Raw genomic sequence first — 17,497 nt, 5'->3', positions numbered from 1 at the left:
AGTAGTTTTTGTAGTAGTTGCTAATTTTTGATTTTTCCTCTTTGCCCATATTCTGTTAGTGCTGTGTTGAGTACATGCTGTTACTGAAATAAACAAAATACTTCCCAAATGTGGGGAAAAGTAAAACTGACAACTTTCCTGTAGGGGCCAGTTCATTTCTAACCTTTGTTTCATATGTTGTACCTGCTGTTTGCAGCTGTAAGCTTTCAAATGATATTTTGACAAGTTTTAAAAAATACACTGATTATATAAAAATGTATGGAGTCCTTATTGGAAGCCTTCACTGTTCCTGGTCAAATGCTGGACTTTGAGCTGATATATTGTGTCTCTCTGTATTACTGATAGGAATCCACTCGAGGCAGTGTTTCAGCATTTCTCTATAGCACAGCCTTGTGTGGGCTCTGCATTGGAGAAAGCATTGGTGGCGAACTTGGCCATATAAGGGTTTCGGGGGATTTTCTCCTATTCCTAGGCAGCTGTAAAGGTCTTGTGTGGGATAAGACCCTGTTCCACTTTACCCAAACTGAATATAAAAAAAAAAAAAATACTCCTTTCAGGCCATTGTACCGCAAAGAATTGTCTGCGGGTGGACAATTGTAAAGATAAAAATATTTTCTGTTTTATGATTTCATTGTACTCTGTACATGCTTTGTAATCCTGTTGGTTTGAAAAATCATTTGATTTAAGAACCTATGTGGTAATTCTTTTTTTCTGTTATGCAGAAACCCGCTAATATTTTAGTCATGGGTGAAGGTCCAGAGCGAGGACGAGTAAAAATAGGTTTGTATAGACATTATACGCTTTTAAAATACTTTCATATGGTAGTACCCCTCTATGGATAGTTTTTGCATTATCTCACTCCACCCAGAGAGGTTAAGTCATGCACTATTTAGGTGGTGATTTTATTTAAAGTATAAATAACCCAATAACAAAGTTTAATATTTTGCAGTTTAAATTGCTTAGATGTAATTTTTTCAGGCTAAGAAAAATTGACAAGTGCAGAAAATGTTGATCTTTCCAGAGATGCCCTCATCATTACTGTGAGCTAAACTGGAAAAAAAACAATGTTATCTTTCTTATGTAAGCTACTAATTTCCCCCTCCATGTGTAATAAAGGTGAAAACGCCCAGACAAGTTTGAAGTCAAGCCTGGGTGGCATCCATGGCACCCTTCATAGAGTGGAGCAATAAGCATAGCCACCCAGGGACAGGTAGTGTGGTGTTTTACAGGGTTGCCAAGTGAAAATAAAAATTAAAAACTGAAAAAGGATAACTAATACAGCCACTTTATTGAAAAACTAGTTTTGTAGTGTATATATAAAAACGAAAACCCAAAAAATGAAGGGCCAGCCAACACCACTCTTCCTCTCGCCTCCTGAGTAGGGATGAGCCAGATGTTTGAGTCGAATGGAAGTTCGACTCGAACATCGGGTGTTCGCCGAACAGCGAAAATTATGTGGTGTTCGCGGCAAATTCGAAAGCCGCGGAACACCGTTAAAGTCTATGGGACATTACCATGAAAAACCAAAAGTGCTCATTCTAAAGGCTTATATGCAATTTATTGCCATAAAGAGTGTTTGTGGACCTGGGTCCTGCCACAGGGGACATGTATCAATGCAAAAAAAAAAGTTTTAAAACCAGCTGTTTTTTTGGGAGCAGTGATTTTAATAATGCTTAAAGTGAAACAATAAAAATGTAATATTCCTTTAAATATCGTGCCTGGGAGGGGGGGGGGGGGGGTCTATAGTATGCCTGTAAAGTGGTGCAGTTATCCAGTGTTTAGGACAGTACCACAGCAAAATTACATTTCTAAATGAAAAAAGTCATTTAAAACTGATCGCGGCTGTAATGAATTGTCGGGTCTCAGCAATATAGATAAAACTCATTGAAAAAACGTCATGGGTCGCCCCCAAGTCCATTACCATGCCCTTTGTGTCTGGTATGAATACTGGTATAAATATAAAATGGCATAGAGGTCCCCCCCAAAATCCATACCAGACCCTTATCCGAGCACGCAGCCTGGCAGGCTGCAGGAAAAGGGGGGACGAGATAGCCCCCCCCGAACTGTACCAGGCCACATGCCCACAAAGTGGGGGGGGGTCTGCTTTGGAGTCACCCCCAAAGCACAAGGGCCTCACCCGCCCCCACAACCCTTGCCCGGTGGTTGTGGGGGTCTGTGGGTGGGGAGCTTATCGGAATCTGGATGCCCCCTTTAACAAAGGGACCCCTATATCCCGGCCGCCCCTCCTATGTGAATTGGTAAAGGGTACATTGTACACCTACCATTTCACAAAAAAGTGTCAAAAATAGTAAAAAAAAAACAGGAGACACTTTGGGACAAGTCATTTATTAAAAGATAAAAAAAAAAATGTTCTGCGATTTAGATCCATCTCACGCCGCCCGACGTGCCGAAAAAAGAAAGGCCGCAACAGCTCTGCCTCCATGGGACGCTGCTTCTCGGTGACAGCTGAGGGCGGGGCCACTCAGTGACATAAACGGGTGACCCCGCCTTCGTCGTCATAACAGCCTTCACTGAGAAGCGCCACTCAGCGGGAGCCTCCCATGGAGGCGGAGCTGTTGCGGCCTTTTTTTTTTTTTCTTTTTTTTTTCTTTTTTTAGCTCGTCAGTGTGGCGTGAGATGGATTTACAACGTGGGACATTTTTATTTTTCTATCTTTTAATAAAGTACTTGTCCCAAAGTGTCTCCTGTCTTTTTTTTTTTTTTTTTTTTTTTTTTTTTTTTACTATTTTTGACACTTTTTTTTGTCACTTTTTTTTGTGAAATGGTAGGGGTACAATGTTACCTGTTACCAATTTTACATAGGAGGAAGGCTGGGATCTGGGGGTGCTCTTGTTAAAGGGGGCTTCCAGATGCCGATAAGCCCCCCAAACCTCCGGCAAGGGTTGTGGGAATGAGGCCCTTGTCCCTATGTTGTCCCCAAAACATCCTCCCCATTTTGAGGGCATGTGGCCTGGTACGGTTCAGGAGGGGGTGTGCTCCCTCGACCTCCCCCCCCCCCCCTTCCTGCGGCCAGGGTTCTCCTTAATATCCATACCAGACCTAAAGGGCCTGGTAATGGACTGGGGGGGAACCCATGCCATTTTTTTTTTTCAATGAGTTTTATCCATATTGCCGAGACCCGAGTTCATTACAGCCGCGAGCAGTTTTAAATGACTTTTTTCCTTTAGAAATGTCATTTTGCTGTGGTATTGTTCTAAACACGGGAAAACTGCGCCACTTTACAGGCATACTATAGACACCCCCCCCAGGCACGATATTTAAAAGAATATTTCATTTTTATTGTTTCAATTTAAGCATTATTAAAATCACTGCTCCCGAAAAAATTTCCGTTTTTTTAATATTTTTTTTTTGCATTGATACATGTCCCCTAGGGCAGGACCCAGGTCCCCAAACACTTTTTATGACGACAACTTGCATATAAGCCTTTAACCACTTGCCGACCGCTGCACGCCGATATAAGTTGTCACAATGGCAGCGCTGGGCAAATGGGCGTACCTGTATGTCCCCTTTAAGAGGCAGGGGTTAGCAGGTGCGCGCGCCGCGTACAGCGTGACCGTGCGTGCGGGGTCTCCGGCGATCGTGTCATGGAGCCGCAGAATGGCAAGTATGTAAACAAGGCATTTCCCCGTTCTGCCCTGTGTCATGACAGAGATCACTGCTCCCGGTCATGTGAGTTAAAGCCCATCCCCCCCCCCCCCACAGTTAGAATCGCTCCCTAGGACACACTTAACCCCTTCATCACCCCCTAGTGGTTAACCCCTTCCCTGCCAGTGTCATTTACACAGTAATCTGTGCATTTTTATAGCACTGATCGCTTTATAAATGACAATGGTCCCAAAATGGTGTCCGATGTGTCCGCCATAATGTCACAGTCCCGATAACAATCACAGATCGCTGCCATTACTAATAAAAAAATAAATAAATAATAAAAATGCCATAAAACTATCCCCTATTTTGTAGACGCTATAACTTTTGTGCAAACCATTCAATATACACTTATTGTGGTTTTGTTTTTGTTTTTTTTTATACCAAAAATATGTAGAATAATATATATCGGCCTAAGCTGGGGGGGAGGGGTGGGGGGTATTTAAAAAAATATTGCTTTTTTTTTTTCAAAATTGTCACTCTTTTTTTTGTTTATAGTGCAAATAATAACCTCAGAGGTGATCAAATACCACCAAAAGAAAGCTCTATTTGTGAGGGGAGAAAAGAATGTCGTCAAGTTTTTTTTTTTTTTTTGGGTGCAACGTCGCACGACCGCGCAATTGTCAGTTAATACGACACAGTGCTAAATCGCAAAAAAGTGCTCTGGTCAGGAAGGTGGTAAAATCTTTCGGGGCTGAAGCAGTTAAAATGAACACTTTTTTTAAATTTTTTTCATGTTCGTGGCCTGTAGACTTTAACGGTGTTTGCGTGTTCGTCCAAATTTTTTGCCTGTTCGCAAGTTCTGGTGCGAACCGAACCAGGGGGTGTTCGGCTCATCCTTACTCCTGAGCAATAGCAAGGTGCACAACAGGTCTTGTGGCTCTTGCCCACCCTATAGCAGCCAGAGTACCAGGCATGTGCAGGTGAAAAGGTTTGGTAGGTTGCTTCCATTACAATATCGTCCGCTGGCACTTTCATGTGCATGCATGTCTAAAGGAAGTGTGCGGCAGAGTAATCCCCTGTCACTTCCTGTACAGCAGGGGTCTCAAACTCGCGGCCCTCCAGCTGTTACGAAACTACAAGTCCCATGAGGCATTGCAAGCCTGACAGTTACAAGCATGACTCCCACAGGCAGAAGCATGATGGGACTTGTAGTTTCGCAACAGCTGGAGGGCCGCTAGTTTGAGACCCCTGCTGTACAGTGTAGTAAAGTAAGGACATCAGACTGCACCCACTGCCTGGCCTTCCAGCTCTCTGACTTTAATTATATACCTTTTCAAAGAGGGGAAGTGACAGCCTTCCCTTCAAGAGATGGGGGAATGGGTTGGCACACACCCCCGGCCTTTGCACTCACTGCCACCACAGTGACATGCACATCTGTATTAATGAACACCGTATATCCGTATATTTTTGTACTGGTTGATAACCGTTGCATGCATGTTTGCAGATATCACACCAATTTCTGCAGTTGCCGACACTGTACTATCATGCCTTTTTGCATTCACCAGCACTGACACAAACATTTTGCACTTGCCATTATCACACCAGCACATACTTCTGCATATAGCATTTGGCAGACTTTTGCTAATATTTATCTAAAATAAACAATGTTTTGTTTTGTGTTTTTTTTTTTTTTTTTTTCCCCCTGATGCATTTTCAATTCAAATCAGTGGAAGCACATCAAATGTCAAATGTCAACGCGTGTTAACATGTGTAGTTGTGTTTTTAATTTTGTAATGTGTTCTGCATTGAATGTCAATGCATGTTATAATGTACATCAGAGTGTGTAGATGCAATACGTGTGTTCATGTGCATCATGACTTACAAACCATCTTCTACACTGATTAAAACGTTTGTTTCATACTCCTTTTATTTGTATAGTCCTACATAAAAAAAAAAGTGCTGTATAACTTGATAAAACAGTACATTGGGAATAATTTACTAAGATTAGCGCAGACAGAATTTGGAGCAGCTGTATGGCAACCATTTAGCTTCTAGCTGTAGAATTCTGCATTTCTAATTTTTTTTACATAGCTACATTGGTCCAGCTTGGGCCTATGCAAAGCTGCAAAACACTGAAGTAGACACCACTACTCAAGTGATCTTCACTTCCGGGCCTCATGCCGAGTGGCTGCCCTTCTACATTATGAACATCGGTCCTCAGGCGCTCATCACGGGTGCCATTCAGAGATGGCTTTGGATTTTCTAAATAAATGCAAAGCATTCTTTTATTGGACAAGGTGGGGCAGTGTTGTGAGTTTGTTGTTTTTTTTTTTTCCCCATCTATTGTGATGGGGAAAAAAAAGCAGCGATTTTGTTTAACTTTGTTCTGGTTTTAGCAATTATTTATTGCTGTATTTTCCAATAAATTATAGAAGCTGGTCAAATCCTGCAGCCAGAATATTATGTTTGTCAATAAATCTGTTTCCTTATGACTTGTGCTTATGGTAATGTATGTTTTTGTTTTTCAGCGGACATGGGATTTGCACGATTATTTAATTCACCTTTAAAGCCTTTAGCAGATTTAGATCCTGTAGTTGTTACATTCTGGTATCGAGCTCCAGAGCTGCTCCTAGGGGCCAGGCATTATACCAAAGCTATTGGTGAGTGAACAGTGGTATTTTGTTGTGGCATGTGCGTTTCCTCTTCCTTTTTTTTTTTTTTTTGTGACTGTTAATGTCCTGGAATGGCTCAGGTTAGGTTCACACTGCCACAACTTGGGATCCTAAGATATGTGACATGTGAAATCCAATGTTAGTCAATGAGAGCTGTCTTAGCAGTGAGGAAGTTGCTCTGACTTTAGAAAAGATTACTGTGCTACTTCAAGGTGCCTTCTATCCGACTTGTGCCCATAGACTTTAATGGAAGTCTGCTCCAAGTCGCATCCTCATCTATATTGATGTGATTTGGATCCGACATTACAGGAAGATTGCCTAGGCATTCCCTGAAAGTCACCTCGGGCTCCGTTCACACTGCCGTGATCTGAAAGTCACGCCTTATAGTGCAACTGGAAGCAACGTCATGGAATGCATGGGTAATCTTCCTGTAATGTCTGATCCAAATCACATCAATTAAAATGAAGATCCGACTTGGAGTCGACTTCCATTAAAGTCTATAGGCACAAGTTTGGATAGAAGTTGCCTTGGAGTAGTACAGGAACCTTTTCTAAATTCAGAGTGACCTTAATAGTGCTAATTAAGATGGCTCTCATTGACTAAAATGTCATTCAACTTGGGTCTCACAAGTCTGATCCCAAGTCGCAGCAGTGTGAACCGAGTCTGTCGCATCAAGTCACATCAAGTAGTACTCAAGTCGCCAGATAATCACCTGGCAAAGTCACACCGTAAGTTGTGGGACTTTCACATTTTAAGGTCGCGGCAGTGTGAACCAAGCCTAACTTGGTCTAGAGTTGAACCCAGTAGAGAATTTGTGGCTGACTTGAATAAAGCCGTTAGCAATCTGTATGCAACCCAACCTGGCAGATTGCGAGAAATTGGCAAAATTGCACTGTCCAGATAAGTTTGTGTATATATAGGTCTCTATCTGCTTTGCACAAGGCAGTAATTGCTGGCAAAGATGCATCTACTAAATTACTGACTTGAAGGGGGGTGGTATTTCTAAATCACTTTACTAAGATCTATTTTTACTTTGACATAAAAAAATCTGTTTATCTTGACTGTTGTAAAAACAAAAAAAGCATAATTTAAATACATTCTGATTCAAAAGTTTTGAAACCGTTCAAGGGGGTTAATACTTTTTATAGGCACTGGAAGTCTCTGGACAGTTTGTGGAGAGAATTTGCCTGCTTAGGGTCCTGGAAAGTGGAGTAATCAAATTTCCTAAACTGCCTCTATGACAAAATTGTTTGTGTCGCATGGTTTTGCTGTTTCATTGGTACTTATTTTTTAATTTTTATTTTTTTAATTATTTATGATGTCCTGTTACTAGAAAAAATGTAGGTAGCCCACCAGGCACATGACTTAAACTAAAGCACAATGACACACCAAGTAGTGTATTTGCCTCCATTTGTGGGAACATGGGATGAAGGGCAGTTGTTCCCCAATGTGCACATGTGTTTTGCACAGAGAAGTTTTTAAAGCCCCTACACTTTATTACATATTAAATGGTCCCCCAACAGCTCTAAAAATGAAAGGGAGAAAAAATTGTTGCAATACTCGCCCCCTCCTGTTGTGCTATGCTCCGCAGGGAAATCGCTCTGCAATCCAGCACCAGTACTCTGCTAGGGTGAATGATGCCCAGACAGTCATTCAGGTTATTCCTTAGTGGCATGGACCTGCACACTAATCAAGCACAGTTCTGTTCAAAATGTGTGAACGTTAGTTGGAAATTTCCAGATATTTGATTACAAGTGCCCATGGTTGATCATTAAGCTTTATCTTTGCATTGTAAGAATACCTTTGTAACAGCAGTGTGACTTAAGAAAAATGATGCGTGTGTGTGTTGAAATGTGACCACTATGATTATTTTCGGTTTTTCTAACAAACCTTCATATTGCATGTGTGGTTTTTTTTTTTTTTTCCCCAGATATTTGGGCTATAGGATGTATATTTGCAGAGCTTCTAACGTCAGAGCCAATATTTCACTGTCGTCAAGAAGACATAAAGACTAGCAACCCTTACCACCACGACCAGCTGGATAGAATATTTAATGTCATGGGCTTTCCAGCAGGTAGGTAGTATACTTTTAACCACTTAAGGACCGGGCCTCTTTTTTAGATGTGGTGTTAAAATCAGTGTTTTTTGCTAGAAAATTACTTAGAACCCCCAAACATTATACATTTTTTTTTCCCTAACACCCTAGAGAATAAAATGGCGGTCGTTGCAATACTTTGTCACACCGTATTTGCAATGCGGTCTTACAAGCGCACTTTTTTTAAAAAAATACACTTTTTTGAATTAAAAAATAAGACAACAGTAAAGTTAGCACAATTTTTTTTTTTTTCATGTTGTGAAAGATAATGTTACGCCAAGTAAATTGATACCCAACATGTCACGCTTCAAAATGGCGCCCGCTTGTGGAATGGCGACAAACTTTTCCCCTTAAAAATCTCCATAAGGGACATTTAAAAAATTCTTAAGGTTGCATGTTTTGCGTTACAGAGTAGGTCTAGGGCTAGAATTATTGCTCTCGCTCTACCAATCGCGGCGATACCTCACATGTGTGGTTTGAACACCGTTTTCATATGCGGGCACTACTCACGTATGCGTTCGCTTCTGAACGCGAGCTCGCCAGGACGGGGCACGTTTAAAAAGACATTTTTTTTCTCTTATTTTACCTTTTTTATTTTTACACCATTTAAAAAAAAAAGTGTCACTTTTATTCCTATTACAAGGAATGTAAACATCCCTTGTAATAGAAAAAAAGCATGACGTGACCTCTTAAATCTGAGATCTGGGGTCAAAAAGACCTCAGATCTCATATTTACACTAAATTGCATTTTCACCCCCTTCCTGCCCAAGCCAATTTTCAGTTTTCAGCGCTGTCACAATTTGAATAAAAATTGCGCGGTCGTGCTCCACTGTACCAAATTAAATTTTTATAATTTTTTTTTCCCCCCACAAATAGAGCTCTCTTTTGGTGGTATTTGATTATCTCTGCGGTTTTTATTTTGTGTGCTATAAACAAAAGAAGAGCGTCAAGTTTGAAAAAAAACAAAACGCTATTTTTTACTTTTTGCTATAACATCGCAATATTTTTTTTTTTTTTAAATTTTCCTCAGTTTAGGCCGACATTTATTCTTCTACATATTTTTGGTAAAAAAAAATTGCAATAAGCGTATATTTATTGGTTTGCGCAAAAGTTATAGCGTCTACAAAATAAGGGATAGTTTTATTGCATTTTTATAATTTTTTTTTTTTTTCGTGACTGTGACATTTGCGGCGGACAGATCGGACACTTTTGACACCATTTTGGAACCATTCACATTTATACAGTGATCAGTGCTATACAAATGCATTGATTACTGTATAAATTTCACTGGCAGTGAAGGGTTTAACAGTAGGGGTCGGTGAAGGGGTTAACTGTGTTACCTAGGGAGTGATTCTAACTGTAGGGGGAGGGGACTCACAAGGGGAGGAGACTGATCGGTGTTCCTCTGTACTGGAAACACATGATCAGTCTCCTCTCACCTGACAGGACATGGATCTGTGTATTTACACATATAGATCCACGGTCCTGCTCGGTTAGCGGGCAATTGCGGGAGCCCGGCGGGCATCGAGGCCGCCGGGCACGCGTATCGGCTCCCGAACAATGCGGGAGGCGCGCGTGCACCCCCCAGATGGCCGGGAAGCCCAGGACGTCATAATGCCCGCCCAGGATGGGAGATCCCTCCTGCGGACGTCATATGTGCATGGGCGGGATGTGAAGTGGTTTAAAAAAATGAAAAAAAAAAAATGGCCCTTTAGGAGCTATGGGCGGAAGTGACGTTTTGACATCGCTTCCGCCCTGCAGTGTCATGGAGACGGGTGGGGGCCATCTTCCTCTCACGTCTCCATGCACAGCATGTGAAAGGATCCGATCACCGCAGCGGAGGGCACCGAATCGCGGCGGGAGGGGGCCCCTCTCCCGATTAAAAGTGATCTTGTGACGAGACCACTTTTGTCTTAAACCGGACCGCCGGCCGAACACAGCAATTCCGGGGATATGGCAGATAGCTGCTGCTATAACAATGATATTCGTCCTCAAAGTGAGGACGTATATCAGCGTGCGGCGGTCCGGAAGTGGTTAATTATAAACCAACAACACCAATGTAGAATTGGAGCGATTGCATGTTTCAAGTAATGTGTCTTTTCTGGAAGGCTCAGCCCAGAGTTCCATGCAGGTTTACTTCATATTAAATTTGTAGGCATTGTGCAGGTGTGTTCACCAATTCAACTAATGTAGGAAAGATTATAAATGTATTGTAAACTACTCCTAAGGTAACATATGGTGGCCTAAATTAATTACTCACTAAAACAAAATAAGTCATCCTTTGAAAAGCACTTAGCACATAGAATGCCACAACTTTTTTATTGAATTAATTTGGAAGCACAATTTGGAAGCACAATTTACGCCTATTATTTAAACTATATTGTAAGGCCACACAAATTTAACACAAAGCAGCATTCAGTCCTAACTTTGAAAAGGAAAGCTTTAACAGTAAAATGTACTATTTTCTTTAAAAAAAAAAAAAAAACTGTATTTAAATAAAAAATGTATTTTATTTATCATTTTTTTTTTAATCTATAATTTTGGAGTGTCCTATGTTAATATTTATTTTCTGTTCTGGTGACAGCTGCTAATAAATAAAGAGCATCTTTGACTTGTCAGGTGGGCCAAGCCTGATGGAGAACAAAGACTAGGGACTCCATTCACTAAGCATCAAATACGTGAAAATAACTCATGCAGTATTTAACTCTGGAAAATGCATTTCACAGAAAAACACACAATAAATACCGCCATTAATTTTATTAATTTTTTTTCCTGGAAGTTAACAGGTTCTTTTTTTGCTTCCTAATTTAATGCAGACTGGACCTCTGGCTGCAGCTGGAAGTTAAATATTCAGCTGTGGTATTCCTACCACTGCTAAATGTGACTGTTCAGTGCAGGGCTGCTGGCCTGGTATCGTTCAGGATTGAGGGAACACCCGCTCATTCCCCACAAACCCCCCCCCTCCTGGCCTTCCAAGCTGCATGCTCGGATAAGGGTCTAGTATGGTTTTGGGGGAGGGACCACACATCAGGTTTTTTGCGGTGTATACTAAGTATTTTTATTTTTGTATTTTAAATACCAGATAAGCCTATAGTGAATTGATATATTCCATATCGCATGCAATATTTTGGCTAAAATGTGTCACATGGCTAGGGATTGACTGATATTGTTTTTTCTTTGCCGATATGATACCGATATTTCGGTCACCTGTCAGGCCGATAGCCGATATTGTGTACATTTAAACTTTTTTTTTTTTTTTTTTTTATCTCTGTTATTGCTGTCACAAGGAATGTAAACATCCCTTGTGACAGTAATGGGCAGTGACAGGTACTTTTTATGGAGGGATCAGGGGTCTATAAGACCCCAAACCCCTCCTTTGCACTTGAAAGTATTTAAAACGTCAAGATTTGTGTTTTTGAATACTTTGTTATAAAACTGGTGCCTTTTAAGATGGCAGTAATCCGGAAAGTGATGTCATGACTTAGCTTCAGGGTTACTAGATCCATGACCCGAACCAAGCATCGGCTTGGTTCGGGTCTTCGGCCAGCCGGCGGACGTGCCGGCTGGTTGCTTGGGCCTCCCGGTGGGACGGGAGAGCCCGGCGAGCGGCTGGAGGGGGGGGACGTCCCCTCCCGCTGCATGCATCACCCCGGTAAAACCCCTTGAAGCAATTTGTGCCCGATACTTTAAAAAAAAGTGAATATCAGCCGTCGATAATCCCCATCGCCAATAATCGGTCGATCTCTAAATATGTCCCAAATCTCGCATATGATATCCTTTAGTGAATTGAGCCCTAGTTCTCTATCGGGTCCATTTTACTTATGATTGGCAGCGCATGGCAGTGGGTGGATTCCATAGCCACTGCTAATAACTCTATGCTCTGCTGTACGCTGTTGATCAAAAGCAAAGGAGACTGATAGGAAGCTAGTCTCTCAGGTCCCCCACCTGTGTGACTTGTGATTTCCCAAATATGAGCATTGCAATGTTTGGGTAATGACATCGCCAGTATCCCAAGCCCCTTTGTTTACGTTTAGTCTTTGGGTGTGGAATCTCCCCTCCCAGGTGATACCTTGTGCGAAAGCTGTCACATTCATGACATCTTTCCAGTAGAGACGCGCACCACTCTGAGCGCTGGTGTCTCTGTGTACTCCACCTCAGAGTTGGTATTGATTATAGCAAATTTCCTAATATGCAAACTGGCTGTAATTCATTAAGAATCTGTCGCAGCCATAGCTGTGGCAATGGTAGGAACTACCTGTATTTGTAAGATTACCCAGATTACTGCAAATGATTGTATGAATTGGATGTAGGAAGTTTAAAGGGACCTACTGCCAGAAAATTGTTAAAGTGTGAAGACGGTGTGGCTGAATAAGTGGTCAGTGGTGCCTTGGCATAGCAATGTGGCTTACATATTATTGCAAATGTATGCCACAAAACCTGTTTTTATACAAAGACGTTTGAGTCGTTGAGTAAGTCTGGGCTTCTGTTTTTCTGCACATTTTAAGGAGTAATGGTCTACCACCAGTGCATACCTGCTCTCAATTGTATTCATTGCTATAGTTGTGCTCAAAAAAGTTTGCATATACCCTGGCAGAAATCGTGACATTTTTGCATTGATATTGAAAATATGAAGCCATTTATTATCACATAGTAGTTTTGGCTCCTTTTTAAAACTATAATAACAGTAATCACCCAAATGGCCCTGATCAAGAATGTACATACCCTGGAATGCTTGGCCTTGGTACAGACACACAAGGTGAGACACAGATTAAAATGGCAATTAAAAGTTAATTCCCACATCTGTGTCTTTTTAAATTGCAATTAGTGTCTGTGTATAAATAATGCGTCCACGTGAGAGCTCACAAACTTATTGCCTAAGTAGGCTAGATACTGAGCCATGGGGAGCAAAATAAAATGTCAAAAGACCTGCATAACAAGGTAATGGAACTTTATAAAAATGGGAAAGGATATAAAGCTATCCAAAGCCTTGAATATGCCAGTCAGTATTGTTCTCTTATTAAGAAGAGGAAACTTCAGGGATCTCTTGCTGCCAAGGTCAAGTAGACCAAGAAAAAATGCAGCCACAACTGCCAGAAGAATTGTTCGGGATACAAAGAAAAACCCACAGGTAACCTCAGGGGAAATGCAGGCTGCTCTGGAAAAAGATGGTGTGGTGGTTTCAAGGAGAGCAATATGATGATACTTGCAAAAATTACGTGCATTGTAGAGTTGCCAGAAAGAGGCCTTTACTGTACCAATGCCACAAAAAAGCAGAGTTACAATTTCCCATTTGTTCATTGACAGACACAGCGCTCCATTATTCAGAACCATAGGGTTATATTGCCCCCTACAGGAGTAGGACACTAAGGCAAAAAAAAGACTTGGCTATGCCTATGAGCAGTCCTAGGTGATATACATCCCCCTCTCTGCTATAGGCCTTCAGTTTTTTTTTTGCTGCCTAGTCAGGAGTAAGGACCTAGTTCTCTGCTGGGATATCTGGTCCTGGCATTTTTTTGTTTTTGCTTTTTAAGCTACTTTTTTTTTTTCCTCTTGGATTTTTTCATGTGAAATCTACAATCAAGTGCCGGACTGGGCGACGGGCTGGACACTAAGATCCAGTGGTCTCCCCAGTCTGGCCAGCGTGCGTGTGCAGACCACAGCTACACGCTAGGTCGGCCGCGACATAGCCCCACTGGACGGGGGCTGGCCCTGCAAGTTAAACGTCTTGTGAGGTCGCATACGACTGGGTCTCGGCCTGTGTCGCAGCGTTCCTTATGGCCGACAGCCCCCCCCCCCACTTCGGTGGCGAGGAGAACCTGTCTGGGAGCGTTACCCGTGCACTCGCTGGAGCGGTAAGTAAGGGGCGTGGGTACTCCCTGGGGTGGTCGGTCCCTCCTGGGGTTCTCCCCCCCCCCCCGGTGAGGCCCAGGCCTCTGGCTTAGGTGCTTCGGACACTCTGTCCACCCCCCCCTCCCCTCCAGGTTTGTCACTCCAGGGGGGTACACCTTTGCAACTGATGGTTGGGTGGGTGACCAGGCATCTGCAGATCTGCGGCTGGCAGCCGAAAATTTAGGCCGCAAAAAATTTTAACCGGGCATTGTGCGGAGCGGTCCTAGAGCGGGCGGTGGAGGTAGCCGCTTCCATTGCGGGCATCCGCCCCCCTCCTTCCTCGGCTAGCCTGGTCCGATCCACCTGCGGACCTGTGCACTTGCGGCAGGCAGCCAAAAATTCAGGCCATGGCTTGCTAGTCCGCATGGCATGCCGGACACCTTATTCCAGAGGGGCTTAAGTGTTTGGTCTGCAGGCTGGGCTTCTCAAAAAGCTCTGACTGGGTTACCATTTCAAGGCAATTGTCTGGGGCTACCCTGGATGACATTGTTGCGAGTCTCACAGGAGGGAAGTGTAAATGTCTTCCACAGTCTGAAATGGGGGGAAAAGGGCGGTCCTTCTTCTTGGCACGCAATGGACCTGGTCTGGCGAGCCGAGAGCGGGGCTCCCTAGACCCATGGTGAAGGCCCCTTCAGCACTAAGGCACGCCCTCACCTATGTCCTAGTGTTCCGGCCTTGAACCCTGAAAAGGGTTTTTTCCTTCCAATTCGTGTCTGTCACCAGAATGTTGGCAGTTCTCTTTGGGGCTGTGCAAGCCCTGTTGCTTCAGGGTGTGCTTGTTCCAGTGGGTGCAGAATAGAGTCCATCCACATGGTGGGGGCATTCCTCCATAGGGACTTTCGGGCTTCTGTCGACATCACAGATGCTTATTTACGCACTTCAAGATGTGCCCAACACCAACACTTCCTCCACTTTACTGTGGTAAAAGAGCATTTTCCGCTCGCGGTGTTGACTTTTGATCTCGCCTCCACCCCTCGCGTACTCGCAAAGGTGTTGGCCCCCCAGTTCTGGCACATTTAGGTAAGCGGAGGATTGCGGTCCTGGGCTGCTTGGACGATCTTCTGTGAGCAGTGTTCTCAGCTACCCTGAGGGGTGACGTAGCTCTCTATACAGACCTCAGTTTTCAGTTGGCTTCTATACTACCTGTAGTCTGCTCCTTCCAGAAAATTGGATTATCTGGGCCTGACTCTGGTTTTATCTGGCCTGAGTGTTTCTTCCTCTGGTCAAACTCCAGAACTTGCATGCTGCGTTTCAACTACTGCTGTCTCGCAGGTGGGCCTCCCTGTGGTCCTGCAGGAGGTTGTTGGGCCTGATGGTATCTACCTTTTTCGAGGCGGTTCCATTTGAGCAGTTCCATACAAGCTCCTTTCAAGTGAGATCCTGGCCTAAAGTGCCCGAGATCTCTGGGTTTTCAGAGTTGGCTGAGCCAGAAAACCGGGTGTCCCTGGTCTGGTGGCTTCGCTCTCTGGGATTTCGGCAGGCACATCTTTTCTCCCCTTGTATTGGACAGTGGTCACCACCAATGCCAGTCTGCCTGGGTGGGGAGGTGTCCTGGGACTGGGTTCTGCTCAGGGTCGTTGGACGCTGGAAGAATCCGAACTGCTGGACAATATCCTGGAACTTTGAGTGATCAGACTATGTATGGATCATGGAGATCAACTTTGGGGGCTTCAGGTACGGATCCAGTCGGACGATGCCACGGTGTGGTCTATGTCAATCACCAGGGCAGAATGAAGAGTGTGTTGGCCGCCCTGACAGTAGCCAGCATCCTCCTGTGGGCAGAAAAACGCCTTGTTCCGGCACTCTCCGCTGTATGCATTCTAGGAGTGGAAAAAGGGCAGGCGGTTGCCTCAGTCGGCTAGTGTTGGTCCACGAGGGTGGTCCCTTCACCCAGGACATGTTTAATCGAATATGTCTCTGATGGGGCACTCCCGAGGTAGACCTGTTGGCATCCCGGCTTAACGGAACGGTACTGAGGTTTCTGGCAAGGTTACGGGCTCCTCTGGTGGACATTGCAGACGCTCTGGTGGTGCCGGTATAGTCAAATTTACACCTCTCCTCCTCTCAAGAGTCTGCCACGGCTTTTACGTAGGATCGAGGCCGAAGGGATTCCGGTCATTCTATTGGGCCCAGATGGTCTTGTCGGTCTTGGTATGCCGACCTGGTGCACTTGGTCGCTGACGTCCCTTGGCGACTGCCTCTCACGGAGGTTCTATAGTCCCAAGGGCTGATCTTCCATCCTGCTTCAGTTTCTGGTTTTTGAAGGCCTGGCTGTTATGAGCCAGGTGCTGAAGTTACGACGGTGCTGAAGGCTAGGAAGCCTTCCTCTGGGAAGATTTACCACCAGACATGGATAGCATACATATCCTGGTGTGAGGCGCTTGCCATTTACCCTCGTTCTTTCTCAGGTGTCTCGGATTTCGACCTTCCTTCACAGGGGGGGGGGGGGTTGAGCAGAACATGGCCTTGAGTACCATCAGGGGCCAGATGGCCTTGGCAATTTTCTTCGACGTCCCCTGGTGTGTACTCCTTAATCAAGGGGTTTCGACATCTGCCTCCACCGGTGCGGTTGCCTCTACCGCTGTGGGATCTACTCTTGGTGCATTCTTTTCTACAGGAGCCTCCCTTTGAAAATTTTCGGGAGGTTCTCTGCTTGCTCTGTCCCAGAAGGTGGCTTTTTTGGTTGTTGTCACCTCTGCTCGCAGAGTGTCAAAACTAAAGGAGTTACCATGTCATACTCCCTTACCTGGTGATCCACAAAGATGAAGTGGTTCTTCGCTCTTGTCAGTGGTTCCCTCCTCTGATTCCTTTTGATTAAGGACATTGTATTGCCTTCCCTGTGTCCCAGATCAAAATGTCCTAAGGGATTTACCTTATATTCCCTGGATTTGTTCGGGTGATTCGGGTGTATTTGGCAGTCACAGGGCCTTTTCAGAGATCAGACTCACTGTTTGTGATCATGGACGGGCCAAAAAGGGGGCTGTCTGCTGCTTCTGCAACGTTTCTAGATGGCTCAGACAGACCATGACTCTGGTCTATTGTATCAGGGGTTGGGTTCCTCCTTTCCCTGTTATGGCGCATTCTACTTGGCTGCTTATTGCTTCTTGGGTCTTCCATCAGGCTTCAGCTGCGCTGGTTTGCAAGGTGGCTACTTGGTCGTTGGTGTATGCTTTCACAAAATTCTACAACGTGGCTGTGCTGGCATCTGAGGATGCTTCTTTTGGACGCAAGG

The 17,497-nt window shown here is 44.0% G+C and overlaps 1 protein-coding gene across 6 annotated transcripts in view; it reads left to right on the top strand.

The window, feature by feature from the left end:
• The window catches only part of LOC141127179 (cyclin-dependent kinase 8-like), a 314,815-nt gene that overhangs the window by 253,014 nt on the left and 44,304 nt on the right, over window positions 1-17,497 (top strand). For all 6 annotated transcript variants that reach the window (XM_073613407.1, XM_073613408.1, XM_073613410.1 and 3 more), the window contains 3 exons: window positions 723-780; window positions 6,138-6,269; window positions 8,212-8,355. In XM_073613407.1, coding sequence (XP_073469508.1) covers window positions 723-780; window positions 6,138-6,269; window positions 8,212-8,355 — 334 coding nt within the window. The remainder of the gene's footprint in view (window positions 1-722; window positions 781-6,137; window positions 6,270-8,211; window positions 8,356-17,497) is intronic.

This window comes from Aquarana catesbeiana, linkage group LG02, assembly GCF_042186555.1.
Source record: "Aquarana catesbeiana isolate 2022-GZ linkage group LG02, ASM4218655v1, whole genome shotgun sequence".
Classification (NCBI taxonomy): domain Eukaryota; kingdom Metazoa; phylum Chordata; class Amphibia; order Anura; family Ranidae; genus Aquarana; species Aquarana catesbeiana.
The sequence above is the reverse complement of the archived record's forward strand: the minus strand, read 5'-3'. Positions and strand labels throughout refer to the sequence as shown.